This window comes from Rissa tridactyla, chromosome 9, assembly GCF_028500815.1.
Source record: "Rissa tridactyla isolate bRisTri1 chromosome 9, bRisTri1.patW.cur.20221130, whole genome shotgun sequence".
Classification (NCBI taxonomy): Eukaryota; Metazoa; Chordata; class Aves; order Charadriiformes; family Laridae; genus Rissa; species Rissa tridactyla.
In genome coordinates, this window is record NC_071474.1 from 46,351,382 (window position 1) to 46,369,456 (window position 18,075).

At 46.7% G+C, this 18,075-nt stretch overlaps 1 protein-coding gene and 1 long non-coding RNA gene across 5 annotated transcripts in view; one reads left to right on the top strand and one right to left on the bottom strand.

Moving 5' to 3' along the window:
* The window catches only part of BRWD3 (bromodomain and WD repeat domain containing 3), a 57,147-nt gene extending 49,354 nt beyond the window's left edge, over positions 1-7,793 (bottom strand). For both annotated transcript variants that reach the window (XM_054213744.1, XM_054213743.1), the window contains exons 1-4: positions 7,549-7,793; positions 7,393-7,451; positions 7,183-7,212; positions 6,885-6,944 (exon numbers count right to left, since the gene is read on the bottom strand). In XM_054213744.1, coding sequence (XP_054069719.1) covers positions 6,885-6,944; positions 7,183-7,212; positions 7,393-7,451; positions 7,549-7,588 — 189 coding nt within the window. In that variant the 5' untranslated portion in view covers positions 7,589-7,793. The remainder of the gene's footprint in view (positions 1-6,884; positions 6,945-7,182; positions 7,213-7,392; positions 7,452-7,548) is intronic.
* A 157-nt stretch (positions 7,794-7,950) lies between these two features.
* Positions 7,951-13,949, top strand: LOC128915209 (uncharacterized). Of its 3 annotated transcripts, none has more exons than XR_008468560.1 (3): positions 7,951-12,989; positions 13,102-13,202; positions 13,650-13,949. It is a non-coding gene; the product is annotated as an uncharacterized LOC128915209 (long non-coding RNA). The 3 variants fall into 3 exon arrangements; XR_008468561.1 differs by having other exon boundaries at positions 7,951-12,196; positions 12,875-13,202; XR_008468562.1 differs by having other exon boundaries at positions 7,951-8,090; positions 9,181-13,202.
* Positions 13,950-18,075: the final 4,126 nt, after the last annotated feature.

Sequence of the window (18,075 nt, forward strand, 5' to 3'; positions counted from 1 at the left end):
GTTGTATAATGTAATCACCTGCATCACAAGCAGGATCAACACCATCCCACAAATGAGATTCTAAAAATGCCCCCCAAAAAAGGAAAGGTTTTTCCAATGATATATACTAATTACCATTTAACTAAACTCAACTAAAACTCTTCAAATCTAAATGGAAACTCTTGCAGAAGAGAGACAGGCTTCTCCACACACAGTTTCAGTTGCTGCGTGTTAAAGATATGGCTCTGTCCTTCGGATGGAAAGAGCGGAATCGTACTTCTGCAGGAAAGATAAACCTGATGACTGCATTAATGTGGTCCTGTTCCATGGTTTTTCATACTGTGAGCATCAAAGAATGACCCCATGAATGCTCTCTTGCACTCTCCAGCCATTCTAACTTTTTCATTTTCCCACAAAAAAAAAAAACTATAGAGTTCCAAAATTGTATTGGTACTTCCCCCAGTTGTACATCCAGTGAAGCTCAGTGTATAAGCATGAATTGTCCTTCATTGTAAATTACATGATATAACAGAAGACAAAATAAGATAAAGGGATTATCTGAACTTTTGTATTTACCTATCGTTCTTACTCATTCCTCAAATATTATAAACGTGCTAATGCTACAAAATATTTTATTATTCTGCACTGGCCTCCCTTCAGTTTGCAAGGGATCTGAAAGGATCTGAAACAAAGGCAATTCTAAAGAGAGAATCTGCAATTTAATAAAATCTGAGTATGAAATTCCTTTTTACATCTCTGATAATTAGTAACATGATTCTCAGTCAACAATTGCCAATTCTAGAAATGTATCAAGCTTAAGATTAAAAGATTAAAAAGAAAAAGGGCAACCAAACCAGGAGCTGTGGAATTTACATTTTACTTCTAGGGTGGGAAAAAAAACCAAGCGATATCACTCTCTCTGGAAATATAAAATTTCACAGAAAGCCCAAACCATTCTCCTAGCGTAATGCAGCAAAACACTTCCCTTTTCGCTCAGGAGTACACTGTGAAGTATCGCTGCTATTCTGTGTCTAGAGAGAGGGGCTGAATTAAGCCTGGCAGCAAATATCCCACTGCGGAGACAGAGCACAAGTTGTTCGACAAGCAGTCCTAGCTCAGCGCACCTACTCAGAAATGGAAAGGGACTTTGTTACTTAAAGACCCGCAGATCAAGCCACAGTTTTATAAAAAGCAGCAAAGGGAGCAAACATTAACACATGTGCAGACCAGCCAACATCCCAAGATGGGTGGACACGCGGGACTCGGGGAGCGTGTGGCAGTTATCTGCCCATGCCTGGCGGTAATTTGCCCGGAACATCCAGACGTTAAGCAGCTCAGGATACCAGACATCTGCTTGATCACTGCCCAGACCAGGAAAGTTGGCAAATCCATCACGGAGCCAGAGTTAAATCGGCACAAGTGAGCTGCTGAGGCATCTAGATCTTAGTGCACAATTTTATTGGACTGTAAACTTTCCTAAGCCACGTGTAACGCGGAGCACATTGTGCAGACCAGGCACATATCAAAGTGACCACTCGCTTTCTTAACACGCCCACCTCACCAGATTTGCCCCCTGCGATCAGAACCATGCCATACATACTACAGAAGAAAGGCTGTATGACAGCCTTTCCCCGTCTTCCACTTCTTTCCCTGCACATTTTCATGTTTCTACAAGCCAGAACAGCCAAAATAAATGGCCCTTAATCTGAATATTACCACTGTTGTTATTACCAAACAGCCACATAGGCAGGCAGCAATAGCAGCAAATTCTCCTGGAGATTTTTTTCCATAATAACTTCCAGATAAAATGCTTAAACTGCAGCCCGGAGCAAAACAAGCAATTCTATTTTCAGGTTCCCAAAAGAACTTGAAACAAAAATCCTTCCTCTCACCTCTGCATGAAATAGCTGTAAATGGATTTTAAGTATCTTTCCAAAACATGAAGCTGCAAACATACAGCTGAGAAAAACAAAGTCTCCCCAATCAGATTTTCATTAAAAGAAGGAAGGAAAAAGGCAAAGCTTAGCATCAGTTATAGCCACACATGCTAGTCCAAACCCCATACAGCAAAATGAAACAACGGCAAGGATTTTATCACCTCATCAAATATATTAGAAAATATTTTTAGAATATTAGAAAATATTTTAGAAAACAATTAGAAAATTGGAAAAATTAGAGACAAGTCACACAGGCCAAAAACATGCTTAAGAAGAGCTTTTAAAAGAGCATGTTAAAATAATGCAGAAGAGCTGAAAACACACTGTGAGAGCAAGTTCTGCACCCTGGCATAAATTATAAAAAGGAAAACATTCTGTTGCCTTAAGATATGAAAGACCCTATAAAAGTTAAAATGTGAGAGCACAAGAATGCCCCGGTACCACAGAAGAATTCTATGACACAGTAACCGCACAGGTCTTACGGATCTAAAAACTTGAAAGAATTGGGTAAAGGGAATCCATCCTTTTAAAAAAATCTAGGTAAACAACCATGGGTGAATGTAACAGGGTCGTGACTGCTTGAACCAGTATGCAAATCAGTTGCTACAGTGATAAGCAGCTGCAAGTAAAGAACTATTAGTGAAGTCACGTCAGGGCTAGGAGAAAGTCATACCCCTCAACCTGTTTATGCTTCTGATGTTGGAAGCATTACCACATACGGTCAAAGACTACTGAGCAAAGGGTCCTCATCGGACAGCTAAGACAGGCAAGAAGCTTGTTGTTCCCTGAACCAACCAAACAAAATCCCCTGGTATGACTGATGACAATTTCTCCTCCAAGGAAGGTTTCAATAAAGAGGAAACAAATAAACAAACAAAGACTCTTTGTGATTACTATTTCTAATAAGATGCCTGTCTTACCAGGGATCGGAACCAGATAGCTCTGAAACATCTCCTTTGGGAAGCCCAGTGAAACATCGCTTCAAAGCACGGAATAAGTTTGACAGAAGAGCTGCATAATGAAAGCAACGCAGGGAGCAACGTGGACCTTCGATGGCTCCTTCGTACCCAGTCCCCTGTGGGCAGGCAGTTGTGCATCAGCAGCAGATTTCTAACCTCTAGGCAGTCGTACGGCACTTCCCTCATTTGCCAAAATAACAATCCACTAAGAATCAATTGACAATTGTATCAAAAAGCAGCAGAGGAGACCAAGAGGACCAAGGCAGCTGAGCAAGCAGGAAATTACTCAAGACCTCAAATACGGAATCTCAGCAAAAGGAAGCTCAGATACTGGACTTGCACAAGGTGTCAAAAGTATGCAAATACACACAAATTTAAAAGCCATTATACAGTCGGTTTCCCCAGAGAGAATGGGTTGGAACTACTATAGTACCAGATGACATTTTCCTGACACGAAAAAAACGTAACATCTCTTCTCAGCTAATGCCGGGATTGGCAATATCTATAAATAACAGCACCTCAGACTCATAGCTAGTTTTAAATCAATGCAGATGGACAAGGCAGAAACTCAAAGCCAAATCCCATAAGCTGTTCATACCAGCACAGCCGTTCACAGATGCAAGTTCTCCACTTGAATACACTGTCCGACAATAGCTGATTTTCTGTTTTTCCTGAAATTATATGCATCTTCAGCACAAAGACCAAAACAGGCTGAGCCAGAAGAGACAGCGCATCAAAAAGTCCTTGAAAAACCAGACCAGACGCAGTCATCTTTATCAGGAATAAACAAAGATAATTTCGAACAGCAGTCCACTGGCGACTGTTGTGATAATCTGAGTCAGTTCAGCTTGACTCGTCTGTACAACAGCTGACTCCACATTGAAACTGCTACAGTTAATATAAAATAGGAGTACTAATTGCGTGCAATACCTCAGGCCTTCACAAGGAGAGCGAGGACCCTCCCCTTTACAAACACGTTTCATGTCTGAAGACCACCAGCAGTCAATAACAAAGTAAAAAACACTTTGGAGTACACCTGGACGATTACCTAGACAGGCAGCCACATGTTGCACATAAAAAGTACTCCAACGTGGAAACAAGCAGAAAAGACAAAGGGAACACAAATACACGTAAGCTGGTATTCTCTGTGTGGTTTTGCTCGCTAGGTACGATTCTTGCTAATGTGTATTAAATTACTCTTATGCCTTGTGGTACCTGACATTTAAAGACCAAGTTCAAATAAAAAAGAAAAAGAAATCTCAACAGAGAGTTTTCAGATCTTGACTAAAAGCTTGAGTGGAGTAAACAGTCCCTCGATAAAAGTCAACTAATAGGCGATTTGGTTGTTACATCTTTATCATTTCCAGAAGCCCTAAGAGCCATAACAACATACTCAATGGCAAGAGTATAGGTGTACGTTCTGAAAAATACCAACACTAACCTGAACAGTCAAACTGAGAATGGAAAACAAAGCTGAAACATCAGCAATTAGAACAGAAATACTTTGTCAGATTTTCCAATGCAGAGTGTTGGGCAAACAGACAAACAAAAAAAAAAAATCAGACTTCTCTGGGTTTGTAAACTCTCATTGCGTTGGATTATCTCAGGCCTGTCTGACCAGCATAGTTGCAACACTAGGCAGAGATTGTAACTGAATTTGGGTTTCTGTCTTTAAGCATTCAAAAAGAAGAAATGGGTAGAAAAAGCTTTATCTCCAATTGCTAGCATCTATCATTTATTTTTGGTTCATTATATGACTGAGATAATTGAAATGAAGTCCAGAGTTATTTGTGTTCTTCACAACCCTGGCTAAACATTACATTCAGACATCTAGCTAGCCCTGAAGTCAAGGAGTTCGGGTTAATATACAATCATATGCAACCCAAGGTTCAAACTCCAAATACATCAGACCCTAAGCAACGAGAGGAAAAAGGCCTTTCTTCAACATCCTCAACAGCAAAAGCTTCAGTCTGAGGATTAGGAGAGAGAAGCTCAGTTCATCCTACCTAGCATCAACCTGTCTCACTGTAATGATTCATTTATAGTCCCGTTCCTCATTGCAAATCAAGTTAAACAGCTAAATACTACGAGATAAAAAGGCAATCTAAAAGGATTGATTATGGTCGACTAGTTTAAGACAGAAGAAAAACAATCTTATGCTTAGTTTTTATAATTCTATGCAGCGAGACACAATTTCCGGTTAATTCCAAGCCTCACTCTCCAACTGTTTGTTTCCTGTTTCTGAAATATTAAAGAAAAAGACACGGCTTCAACAATGCCATCTAATACACAAAAAGAAGGTGTTTAGGCTTTTTAACTCATGCCCCATAGAATGAAAGGGAAAATTGTATATCTTAATGTAACTGATTAAGCAAAACCAGTATGTCTGAAATCAGACTTCATGCTGCCACTGTTAACATTCCTCTTGCATACCGGGTGCAGTCACAAGCTAAACCTGAAAGAGCCTATAGTTAGATTTCAGGTTCTCTAGGAAGGCTGTACAGCTTTAAAATTTATTGAATGCAGTACTTACTCCGTGTCTGCTCACTCAATATACAGTCCCGGAATTACCCACAAGAGGTATGATGAAGCATAACGTTCATCTTAAATTCTTAATGCGCTTTGGAAAGGGAAAGGCAGCAGGTAGAAACGTCTCATTTCGACGCAGGGAGTTCTCCCATCTGCATCTGAGCTTCTACAGTATTGCTAAAGTGGAAAACTAACTCTTAGGCAAGCTAGAAAAGAGTTTGAGCAACAGTCATGTCAAAATCCCACATCACCATTGCCCTGCGCGAGATGGGAAAGGCAAGGACGTACTTTCAGTTCCTTCCAGGTGAGGAGACGGTGACAATCACACAGTATATCAGTATTATAAAAGCTATTAGTAAGTTCACAGTATTCCAACTGAAAACTGCCAAATCAGTGCCATACATTATTACCCAGAGATGAAAACAAGGCCATTTGCACCCTTCGGAAAGAAATCGAAATGACATTTTGGTTCTGCTGCTTTCAGGAGGAGGCTAGGACAGAGACGGGCATCACCGGGGGGCGAGGGGACAGAGGCCACCCCCTGGCACCCAGCCCCTTGGCAGCGCAGAGGGAAGCTGACCTTTCTCAATGACAGACATTCACACGGTTTATACCTAGCAAAAGCAGCCACTCCATATATTTCATAGGCGTTTAATAGAACATTACATTCCTTAAAAATCCCGGGGGTTTTTTTTGGGGTTTTTTTGTTTTTTTTTTTTAAATTTTCAGGCAGGCCCAGCCGCCCCGCTGAGGAGCCGGGTTTCAGCACAGGCTGCCGCCGCAGGCCAGGAATCCCTGAACAAGACCAGCAGCTCTGCCTGGCGACGGGCCCGCCGGCACGTCGACATCTAATCCCCCCGCTCCGCTCGCCTCGGCCTGGCCTGCCCCGGCCGCCGCGCTGCCCGCCGCCCCCCGGGGCCGGGCGGTGACAGCAGCCTGCTCCCGGCGGCCTCCTCCAGCCCCACGGGGGTCCGCGGACCGCTGTGTTTTGGCCTCCCGACGGCCCCGTCAGCCCCGCGGCCCTGTCAGCCCCGCCGGCCGGGGTTGGGAGGGGGGAACCGGCACCCCGCGCCCCCCGCCCTCCCTGCCAGTTCCTCCGCGGCGCCGCAGCCAATCAGCTGCCGCCTTCCATCGCCTGCCGCCGCTCTCCGGTTTGTAAGACGCGGCGCCATTGGCCGGGCTGGGCCCCGGTACGTGCCCTCAGATAACCCTCCCGGCCCCACAATAGCGCGTCCCCGTCAGTCAGCACCAAGTAGCCCCCGCCGCCGCCCCGCCGTGTCCCCCCCAGCCCGGCCCGGCCGCGCCTCCCCTTCCTCCCCTCCGCACCCCCCGCGGCCCGGCGGCAGCCGCGGCCTCAGCGGGGCGCAGCCCGCAGCCCCGGGAGGGAGGGAAGGAGGACGGGCGGGGTGGGGGGAGACGGGGAGAAGCGGCAGCGGGGGGGGTTGCTCGTCGGGGAAGTCGGGAGTGAAACTTGGCTCACCAGGTCCTCGAAGCTCCGGCGGTGCTCCTTGCCCTGCCAGTCCAGGCGCCGGGGGATCAGCTGCGGGAGGGAGGGAGGCGGCCGTCAGACCCCGGCCGGCCGAGGGGAGCCCCCGCCGGTGCCAGCCCGCCCCGGGGAGGAGCCCCTCCGCCGCTACCCCCGGCCCCGGGGCACCCGCGCCTCCCGCAGGGTCTCACGGAGCCCCAGGAGGAGATAGGCTGGGTTGGACTGGGCTGGGCAACCCCCGACCCCCACACTCCCCAGGGCTTCCCCTGTCCCGCCGGGGCAGGCGCCTCACCTGGTGCTCCTCCAGCTCCTCCACCAGCACCTGGGGAGAGACGGACACACGGACAGACACACAGACACACAAAGGACGTGAGTCCGGCGCCCGTAGCGCAGCGGCTCCCCGGCCCGCCGCCCACCTGCCCCGGCCCGGCCCGGCCCGTCCCCAGCCCCGGCCCGTCCCCGTCCGCCCCGGCCCGGCCGCAGCCCCCGGCTCCCCGCTCACCTGGGCGGATTTCTTACAGGGTCCGGACTGCAGGAACCGGGCGATCAGGTAGTAGAGCTCTGCGGAGAGGTGAGGGGAGAAGGGGACACGGTTACAACGGGGGCGGAGGGGCGGCCGGCGGGTCGGAGGGCAGCCCCCGCCGGCAGCGATACCCACCGGCTTCCAGCTGGGTCGGGGCGGCCGCCGCCGCCGCCATCCTCCTCAGGAGGCCCGAGGGGGAGGGGAGGTGGCGGATGGCGCCCCGGGGAGACGCCGCTCCTACTGCGGCCGAGCCCCCATGGAGGAGCCCCCACTGCCCGTGCGCGGCGCTGGCCCCAGTCCGGCTGCTGCCGGGGCTCAGGGCATCGCCGCTCGCCCCATGGCTATCCCGGCCCGCGAGCCTCCGCCGAGCGGGGTGCAGCGCGCGCCGCCGGCCGCACGGGGGCGGTGCGCGGCCGGGCGGGAGGGGGGAAGCGGCGGCGGGAGGGGACGGGGCGGAAGCGCCTGGCCGGAAGGGCGGGGCGGTGACGCAGCGGGGGCGGGGCTGCCGCCTCAGGCGACACTTCCGGCCGGCAGCTCGGTGAGGCGGAGGCGGCCGGGCCGTACCCGGGCGTTGCGCCATCTCCGCCGTGACGGGAGGGGGAGAGCCCCTCTGCCGTCCCGCGGGGAGCCTCGCTGGTCTCCTGCTGGGAAACGGAGACTCGGAAAATAAGTGTTGGGTTGGTTTTTTTAAAAAAAAAAAAAAAAAAAACGCAAGGATTTGGGAATCTTTAGCTTCTTATCAGGCGGGGGGGGCAGCGACGAGCATGGAGGCTACGCATGTTTCGGGGAGGGGGGCACACGCAGGTGGGAAGGTGGAGCCGGAGAGCTGGCTCCCTTTAAGAAAGGCCTAGCTGTGGGCAGAGGCCTGAGGAGGCATCACTGGGAGTGGAACAGCTGTGTGGTGGCGTACGGCAGGTACAGAACATACATTTCTTTGTGTTCATGAAATTGTTGAATGCACTGTAAAGGTAGACAGACGTGCCCAAGGCGAAGTGTTGGGGCACAGAAAAGCTTGCGTTTGGCAACTTGAGAAGTGTCTGGGTGTTTAGAGAAACCAAACCGTTGTGCACCTCGCATGAAGCAGGGTGTTGCCAGCGTGTCCTGGCCTCAGCATAGCCCAAGGGGCACAGTCCTGCCAAGGTTACAGAATGGAGGGCGTTGGGTGGCCCGAGGAGCCAAATGAAAATTGTTTGCTCCCCATGTCCAGGAAATTAAAATATGGTTGATAACGGCACCTGTTCCCTTCAAAGGAGAAAGCGTTCAATATCAATCACTGTTTCTTAAGGGAGACAAATATTTATTTTTCCCCATGGGGAGCATCCTGTCAAAGCTCCAGAAATTTATGTCACTTCAGCAATAAGTTGCTAAAACATATTAAGTGAATTGACAACGTTCTGTAGTGTTTTGCCACCATAAATATCTGGCATTTCATATTAGAACTCCCTGAGCCTTGGCAGCATAACAGTCATTGTCATAACTGAAAAATAAAAGACAACTCATCATGCTTTGAATACCAAGGGCTGAATCATAGTAAATCGGTGCCATTGAGGCATTAAGAAAAAATGCATTTTTAGTATATATTTATAGTATCTGCTTATGACTGGGCTTTCTCTGAAGTGCTGTTTCAGAGTTCTTCCTGCTGTTACCGTCAGGATGCGGTCCTTCCTGCTGGCAGCCTGTTCTCAGGCCAGTAGCTCTCTGGAGGAGGAGTTGGGTACTTGACATTCAGCTGCTCTGCCTAATTCACCTCTCTTTGCCTTAATACAGCGGTGGAAGTTGTTTATTTTGTGCCAGGAGCTCGGATTAACTGGATGATGTGTAGACCTCATTTCTTCTTCATCCTCTAAAGTTCTCAAGCCGCTAATGAGAGTTTAAATATATAAAAAGAAAATCGCTCACCGTGGTAGCTCTTGGAATCTTTTTTAAGGCAGGTTCATTGATCAGCTCGTCACTAGCAGAGACACAAGGTGCCACCTCAGCTGCCAACCTCAATTCTAGTGGCTTTCCGATAGCAGCAACTCTCCCACCTTTCCAGCGTTACACCGGAGCCTCTGAAGTTTCCCAGGCACTTCCTGTGAGAGAGACAGCGCAGAACTGCAGTCCTTAAAATAAATTACCAGCTAGGGAAAGAGCATGCTGATATTCACTATCTTTAGAGGTAATCTTTCTCCCACCTGTCTTCAGAACTGAGAATTGCAAGCTCATCTTTTTATGCATGCCGGGAATGCAAAGAAAAAAACATGGATGGTGTTTTATCATACGCTCTGAAACTATATATCCATGTTTCTGAGCTAAATATAATTCTATGTCAAGAGAAAACACAGCACCGTAAATATTGTATAGCACCACGTCCCGGTGCATTCTAGTGCTAACGGTTACCTAATATATTTCTCTGTGAATATGGCGTGTTTCCTTGGCACTTTTTGGTTGGTGTCTTACTGAACCCTTCTCCTTGTAGTTTGCTTTTATCTGAGCTTGGGTGCAGCAACAAGTGAACCTGCACCACCGCAACAGGCTGGATTATTCTGTTAGGGCCTGTCTGGAGCCGATGGGAATTTCTACAGTAACTAAAACAGGCTCTCAAATTGAAAGCCTGGGGTAGAAAACACTTCCCGAGTAAACTCATCTGTCCCTTGCGTGTGTCCTTCCCATACCATCCAGGCTGGAATCCTCCCCACATGCCGTTTGCCCAAGTGCTTATAAATACACGACCTCGCAGCTCAAAGCTCATAAGTGCTTCATGCTGCACACTCATCGCAGCTCGGGTGGACTCATGCATCAACAAGAAAGGAGGGCGTTAGTAATCACCCGAGTATTTGTTCTGTGTGTGTTGCAGGGTACAGGTATGCAGGCTGCAGCACCCTGCCTTTGGGTTGAGTACAAACAGAGCGTTAGTCATGCCCGAAACAGCCATTGTGTAACTCTTCCCTTGGCCAGGCTCCGTCCGCGCCATCGCAGCTGTGGTTTACTGCTCTGCAGTGACTCCCAAGCCTCTCCCCATGCCGCTGGTTCCCTGGCACCTGAGCTTCCTATCGTTAACATTTTCCCGGTAGCTTTATTATTCCCAAAAGCTGCTGTAGGGACTGTAATCGATACCTCTTCCCACTTCTCCCGGGTTTTCCCCTTAAGGACTCATCTGTCTGGTGAGTAATGCCCATCCTCAAGCGTAGCTTTCGTTCCCCGGGAGCTCCGTTTCCCCAGCACAGTGCAGCCACACGCAGATCTTGCAGCTCCGTGACTCATCTCTTTCTGGATCCTCTGCATGCAAGAAGTGGCGTGCTGGGGGATGATAGTAAATCTCCCAGTGAAAGCAAGATTTTATGGTTGTGCTTATTCATCTTTCTCCAAAGCAGAACTCTATTATGTAAATGCCAACAGCAGCAGTGGCACCGAGTAGCAAAGAAGAATGTACTAACTGGCGTGGTAATCTTTGCGAATGAACAGCAGAGGTATTCACAAGCAGAGATGCTTTAAGGAAGGAGCTGGCTTGTAACAGTTTCTTTCCATACTGCTCTTGGAAAAAAAAGAAAAAAAAAGATAAAAAAGCCTTTGCAGGATTTTAGGAGTAGAAACCTTTAGATAAATGCATGCTAACGCTCCGTCCCACGGAGTGGAACCAATCCCATTCTGCCGTGGCCAAACTTGTCAGACCTGGCAGGGTTACCTGCCTCCCCCCCACGCCTCCTGGCAAGGCAGGGAGCAGATTATCAGAAACCTGTCCGAGCCGTGGAAAGCCTGAGAGGGCAAATAACAAGTGCTGAATGTGTGCCGGGAGAATATCTCGGAGAGTATCGCTCTGAAAGAGATCTTACTGAGGTTATAGAGGTGGGTCACAGGTGAGGCTGATGTGCAAGATTTTCATTTCATGCATGTATATGCATTTTTCGTACTTCCATAGGCTCACTTAATTCTGCCTTTCTACTTGCTTATTGATACCTTTTGTTACTAATAACGTAGCATAGCACCTCTGTGTAAGCATGTTACTCCAAGCAAAAACCTGTGAGGAAAAAAGCCCTTGGAAAAACTGCCTCATTCTTCTGCCATTGCACCATTAACTTAGCCAAACCACTTTTAACAGTAAGTAAATGTGATTAACCCAATCCACTGTATCCCTCTGAAAAGTGCCTGACAGCTCTTGCCATTAAGACTCAAATACCCATCGCTTCCAACCGTTTGGTATTGTAGAAACAATAAGCCATTTTTCAGGTTTTTGCCTCTTTCTGATGCACCCAGGGCTGTAGAATTCCTGAGCTCAGGACACTTTTCACGCCTTGGTCACTGCCAGCCTCTGCCTCCTCTGCAAAATGGTCCATCACGTCCTGTCACTGTAGCTGAGAGTAAATGCAAGTCAGCAAAGTTTGCCCCTGTTTAATTTGACTACAAAATTAAATTAACTTCCCCATAGTCAGCTTGTAACACCAGGTAAATGTGTCTCTCTCTTATTTAATTTATCATTATACTCTCCTGATAAGTCAAATTCTGACTTCTGCTTTAACATAGTGTGAAAACACAATTGCAGTTTTTCACAACCAGAAATGTCAATCAAAAAAAGAAAGTTTAGAGTGGAATTGTGCAGTTGTGCTGGGTTGTACCTGGACTGTACCTTTCCTTTGCAGTAAATGCAGCTGAGAATCTGTACGTCTGAATCCATGTGGATTTAAACACTAGAGCAAGTTAAGCGTTTTCAGCTTTTTCTTTGAGTATCTTCGATGCATGTATCTTTCGAGTATCTTCTGTCTACGTACGTCCTGCTCATCTCAGGCCTTTCATATGCAGCTAAATGGTAAACAAGGATGGTAGTTGTTGCAGAAATTAAATCCAAGGTTTTAAATGATACAAAAATAAGTGCTGTTCAGAAGGAATTTAGGAATTGGTGCCTTGTGCTATGCAATTGTAAGCAAATACGGATATTGAAAAGTCAAGTTTTACTTTAAGATGAGCTCTAAATGCAGCAACCTCAAAATTAAATTTGGGCATCATAGCTTATTTATTCTAAATTTAAAAAAAAGTCAGGTGCAAAATAATTAGCGATAATTGCAGTCATGGCTTTTTGCTTCATTGCAGTGATCCGGCGTGCAAATCAACATCCCATCTTGTGGGAGAGATCTCCAAATTTCCTCTCCTTCGTACGGTTTTCTCCCTTGATAAGAGCCGTTAAATAATAATTAAGTAGCTGTTCGATATTATACAAGATCTGCTCTAGGTTTTTTGCTATTTTTAAAAAATTATTTCATTTCCCTGCTGCATTATACCCATCTTTCCTCTAGATGGTGCCCGATACCCGAGAGCGGGGTGTAATACTATCCCACATGAAAGGCTATTGAGAAATAGTCAGGATGCCGCTCGCCTTTGTTTCTAAATTCTATCTTATAATAGTTCATCTAAGATGATAGATTACTTGTTCTGCATGATGTAAATATGGTGTTTCATCCTCTTGAGAATCTTAAAATCCGTTCACTAGAGCCTAAAATGCCACCTGCCTGGAAACGGTATCATCTGTTACTCCGTGGAGCGATCCATATCTCATATTTCTTGTGGCAGCCATTAACTGGTGTTAGCTGTTGATCGGCTGGACGGTATGTACATCACTGCTGCGATTGTGGGGACGTGCTATTTGCCTAGTTTTCGAATAAATTCATTCTCTCTGAGTATTGTGTAAACATTTATCCGTGTCTCTATTTTAAACAGAGATGCAAAATTTCAAATATGGATGAAATGCACATGAAAATGGGCAACAGCGAGTGATCTGTGTACCTGTATGCTCATAGCTCTGTAAGCAGAAGGACCAGGTAAATAACGTCGGTATTCCAGTATATATTCAGCAGCGCTGAATTTCAACATTATACCCAAAAGTGCTTGTAACCCCGCAAGTTTTACAAGCAGGAGAATTACTAATAGTTGTAAGTGACAAGGTAGGGTTTGTTCTTAGGGTTGGTGTTACAATTGTAGTCGGCTGCATCCCTGTCTGAGGGCCTGATTCTGACCCTGTGTCCCCAGGAGCCCCCCCGGTTGGGGTCGAGCCCCCGTCCCCAGCCTTTCCCACTGCCTAACACAGCCCTTCTCCCGCGATGGCCATGGCTGCTGCCGGGCTGGGGGGTCCCGGTGCACCAAGGGGCTCTCACCCCAGAAATACTACCTCATGTTTCCTGCTGGGGCTAATTCACCAACTTAAAATCTTGCTAAATTTTTTTTAAATAATCCTTTGATGTGTGGTTTGGGATTTGGGGAGTTTTTAGGGATCCATCCTGCATATTTGACTTCTCCTGGAAGCGCCCGGGAGCCGTGCAGCCTGGGTACGCAGTGTCCGACTGGGAATTCATCGCCTCTCTCCCCGCATAGCTGGACATGCAGATTTTCCTGGAACTCCCTTAGCCAAGTATATCACTTAAATGGCATTATGTCCCTGTGTATCCCGTCCCCTTTCTCTGTTAGGCTGCGAGTATTTGTACATGTTTTAATTCTGCTTGTCAGTTTTACAAAAATACTAGCTTTTTTTTTTGTGAAGGAGGACACAGTGTTCACAGGAGTTTTTAAAATTGCTGCTTTTTTGAAATAAAAAGAAGTTTAAAAACGGTTTGAGGTATTTCTTATATTTATTGATATCCATAATATGTAGTCATTGTAAATAAGCTCACTAATACTTTTTAAATACGGTCTTATAAAAAATAGAAACTAAATATGAATTACTCCATGGGATGATGGATTAGAAAACTGTCTTGTATAAGTTTGCCCACAGGTGTGTGAGTTTAGAATGAACTTTCTAAGTCTCTAATGAAACTAATGCTCTAGTTTGACAATGAGGAAAACGGAATGGGCCCTGTGAGTCCCACACCAAGGTGACAAAACCGAAACCAAATCAAGGAGTAGCCACCCCCCTTCACCATGCTCTTTATGTGCCCCCGTCATAGTCTCTTTCAGGCATCTCTTCCAAATCAGAAAGCCCTGCTGTATTTAACCCTGCCATGTGATTTTTGCAGACCACTATTCCCTCTTTCTCCACCTTTTCTGGGTATCCGTCCTGTGAAGGGAGGGCTGAAACACGTGGGCACACCACAGGCTCGTGCAGTGCCACAACAACGCTTGTTTTTATTTGTTCTCTGTGTCCTCCCTAATAATTCCTTACGGTCTGTTTGCCTTCCAGCTGCCTCTGAGCGCTGTGCGCAGCTCTATGGAAATGTCAGCGCAGCGATGCCAAGATCTCCTCAGTGAGCGATAGTAGGTCAGAGCCCGTCCCTGTGTGTTCGTAGTGATATGCATGATTTTGCGTCCATCAAAGTTTGGTTTCATTTGTCATTCTAGTCCTTAAATCTCAGGGCTTTCAAACTAGGGTTAAGTAATCTGACAGTTTCATGTTTGAGCACTTTTCTGGAACCATCAAAATGCTGTCCCATACAGGAATATCATTCCCCTTATTTTCATTTATTTAGTTTAAAGCCTCTTCGTCTTCAGTTTGACATGACTTCTCCATCTTATCCCTCATAAAGAGAGGCTTTAACCTGGAAACCTCCATAAATTCCTCTGTAGTAAACAGTGACCCACATACTTCATTTAGTTCTCGTACTTCCATCATTTAGTGGACATAGACATTCTCCTGTAGCCTTCCAGCTTCTTATCTTCGGGAAGAGTCTTTCCCCTGATATCCTCAGGAGTTCAGTTTCCAGAATCTCCCTTTTTAAATTTTTTTTGGCCTTAACTTATTAAGGCTTGAGATATATCCTGCTAGAATATGTTTTCTCTGTCATTTCCATTTGGAGATGACTTACATTCTTGGAAGGTCCCTTAAAGCTTTTCTTGATAGAAGGACTAATTTAATTTAATCTCTGGCAAAGTGTTTTTCAACACCTGCAAGTACTTGCCCTTTTGGCTGTCCCTTTCATTGCTTTTATACCCATAAAAGAGCTTTCCTTTAGAGTTTGTGAAGTCCCTGAGTTTTGTGTGGCTGAGTGCTGGGCTCGTATCTGATGGAAAATAACAGGCAAGGCCAGCAGATGTGGGGTGAAGCTGTGAAGGCAAATGGTGGCCCTAAAGACAGAGGATTCTGTCATCGGTGTTTATTTTCCCAAGGTGTTTCATTCTTATCGCTGGATTATGAGGTAAGTGTGGAAGGCAGTTGCACAGACTGTAGAGGTGAAAAAGAGCATCTCCTGTTTATTCTTCACATTCTCCACATCCTCTAAGAGATCCTGCCATTCTCCTGTTGAGGACCATCTTCTCTCCACGTGTTTTCTGATGTCTCTCTGGACGCCTTTCTTCTGTTTCTGTGGCAGTCTAGTAGATCTCAGTCTCTTAATTTTACTTTTTTTTCCTTTCTTTGCTCCTTTCTCCTTTTTGGGTGACTTAGTTTGCTACAGGTGACATCTTTCAGACCTTGACCTTTCTTCCAACCCTTCTTCCCATCTTGACTTTGTTGCTGCTGCTTATCGACTGTACCAGCCCCCCGTGCCCTTGTATTTGTGCTTTTTGCCTTTGCTATGATTCCTTCCGAGATGCTTCTAGAATGACCGAGGAACATTTCCTTGGGAGATACGGTGCATCCTTAAATGGGGTGTCCAAAAATCCCATCGAGAGCGATGCTAACCTCTTGGCACAGGCTTTTTTTTGCTGCTGGCTGAATGTGTCAGGTTTGAGCAAACATCAGAGAAATGCTGGAAGCTGAGCACCAGCAGAGGAATTTGAGGAGAACAGGGGCTCGTGAGAGGCTTCGGTGCTCTTTAAAGAGTCTCGTCTTGTCTTTCGTACGAGCATGTGGAAAAACAACCCATGCTGCAGCTCTCCCTCCCTGTCGGGAGAAGAAAGCAACAGGAGAAAAATTGTTGCTGGAACTTTCCTTCTGCAGTTCTTTCATCCCGTCCACCCCGAGGGCAAACGGCGTGAGGCGTGGTTGCGTTTGGGGAGCGAGGAGGACCCACCCTGCGGCATCAGCACCGTCCCCGGGGGACGCAGGCGTCCCCGAGCTGGGGACTTTGCTTTGTTCCCTGCAGCCCCACCCACCTCCTCGGCCAAAAAATGAGATTTTTTCATCAACTGCAAAAGTCTCCTGCACACGGTTTAATGTTACTTTTGGCAGCTTGCACCCAGACTCTGAGCTACCCTATCCAGGAATTGGTGCGGCAGCCCTGAGGTCCAGCTGCATCTCGGGTCAGAGAGTTTGTTCCGTTTGACAATGTGGATTTAATGAAGAGGCTGCCCGGCACTGGGAACCGTTTCCCTCGAATAGCTGCGAAATAAATGATGGGACATTTTCCAGGGCAATGCTGCAACCACCCAAAATACCACCATAAAATTCACAGTCGCAAACCAGAGTGACTGCATTAAGCAAGGCTTAGGGGGATTATCGAATTAAATTGGTTGCCCCTTCCACCCTTCCCCCAGTCAAAGACATTAGAAATCTAAATACAAAAAAGGGTGTTAAAACAACACAATGGGCTTCGCTAAAACCTATAAACGCAAAGAAACTCATTGTTAAGGATGTCGCTTTATTCTAGGCTGCTATTGTGTTTAGGCGCAGCGTTGTGTTTCCGAGGGTTTTCTATCGGGGAGCGGCAGACCCATGGGTAATCTTAGGAACCACAGAAACTGCCGCAGCTGGAACGCTCCCGGAATGGCTCAGCTTCGGCAATTCCCCCAGCGAAAGAAAGATGCAACATCACCGCCTACAGCGCAGGACCGCTGCCTCCGCCGCCAAATCCTTCTGCCTGACTTTGGCGCTTTCACTGCCGGCTATTCCCGGCTCCGTCCTTTTCCCGGGGACAGCGGCGTCACCAGCATCCTGCTCGTTTCGGGGAGAGTTTGTGCGATGAAAGCTTTGCTTTAATCTGGGCTGGATTTATCCAGATGCATCAATCTCTGGAAGGTTTACACGGGTCTCAGGTCTCCTGTGCGGCACGTCGCCTTGATTTGTTAATCTGGAAATGGTTTATTCAAAATTTTAAAAAAAAAAAAAAAGGCAAAAAAAAAAAAAGCCTTTAAAACTGCTTTGCTTGAGCTGCTTTGCCTGCGCAGTGGAACAAGTGCCCAGGCTCTCAGCAATATATATCGTCTGGCAGCCATGTAATAGGTTTTAGGCTAATATGTGGCGTGTTGTGCCTGCTTTAATTGAATGAATTATAGCCAAAAAAAGCATTTCCCTTTTAAGTTTAAATATTTTAATATCTTGATGATGCAATTTGTTTGAATATTTAATATATAAATAAGTTAAATATTCATTTCCAATACATTTACAGAACCCATTTCACCCAAATGACCACGGAACTATTTCCTTACCAGGGAATCACTTTTCCTTGCGTCCTTTTTAACATCATTTAACATCAACATAACATTCAGCATCATTAACATTAACTCATATTTAAAGTCTTTATTTTAGTACAGCAATAAAGTAAATTCATTAGGCTTGGAGTAAAGAACTGAGACACCTGTGTAGCAACAAATAGGATTTACGGAGTTTTTAGGCTCTTTGGGACAAACACGGGTTTGTTCTTGTCCGCCTCAGAGGAGGACGGCCGAGCCCGACGGCACCCCAGCCAGATGAGCGGTGTTAATAGGTGCTAATTAGTAAAGCCACCAGGTTCTCTTTGACCCTCTCTTATTGCAAGGGCTGGGGAGGAAGGACCCCTTTGACTGTCCGGGGTCCCGTGTCCCCCCGTGTTCCCCCGCAGCGACGCT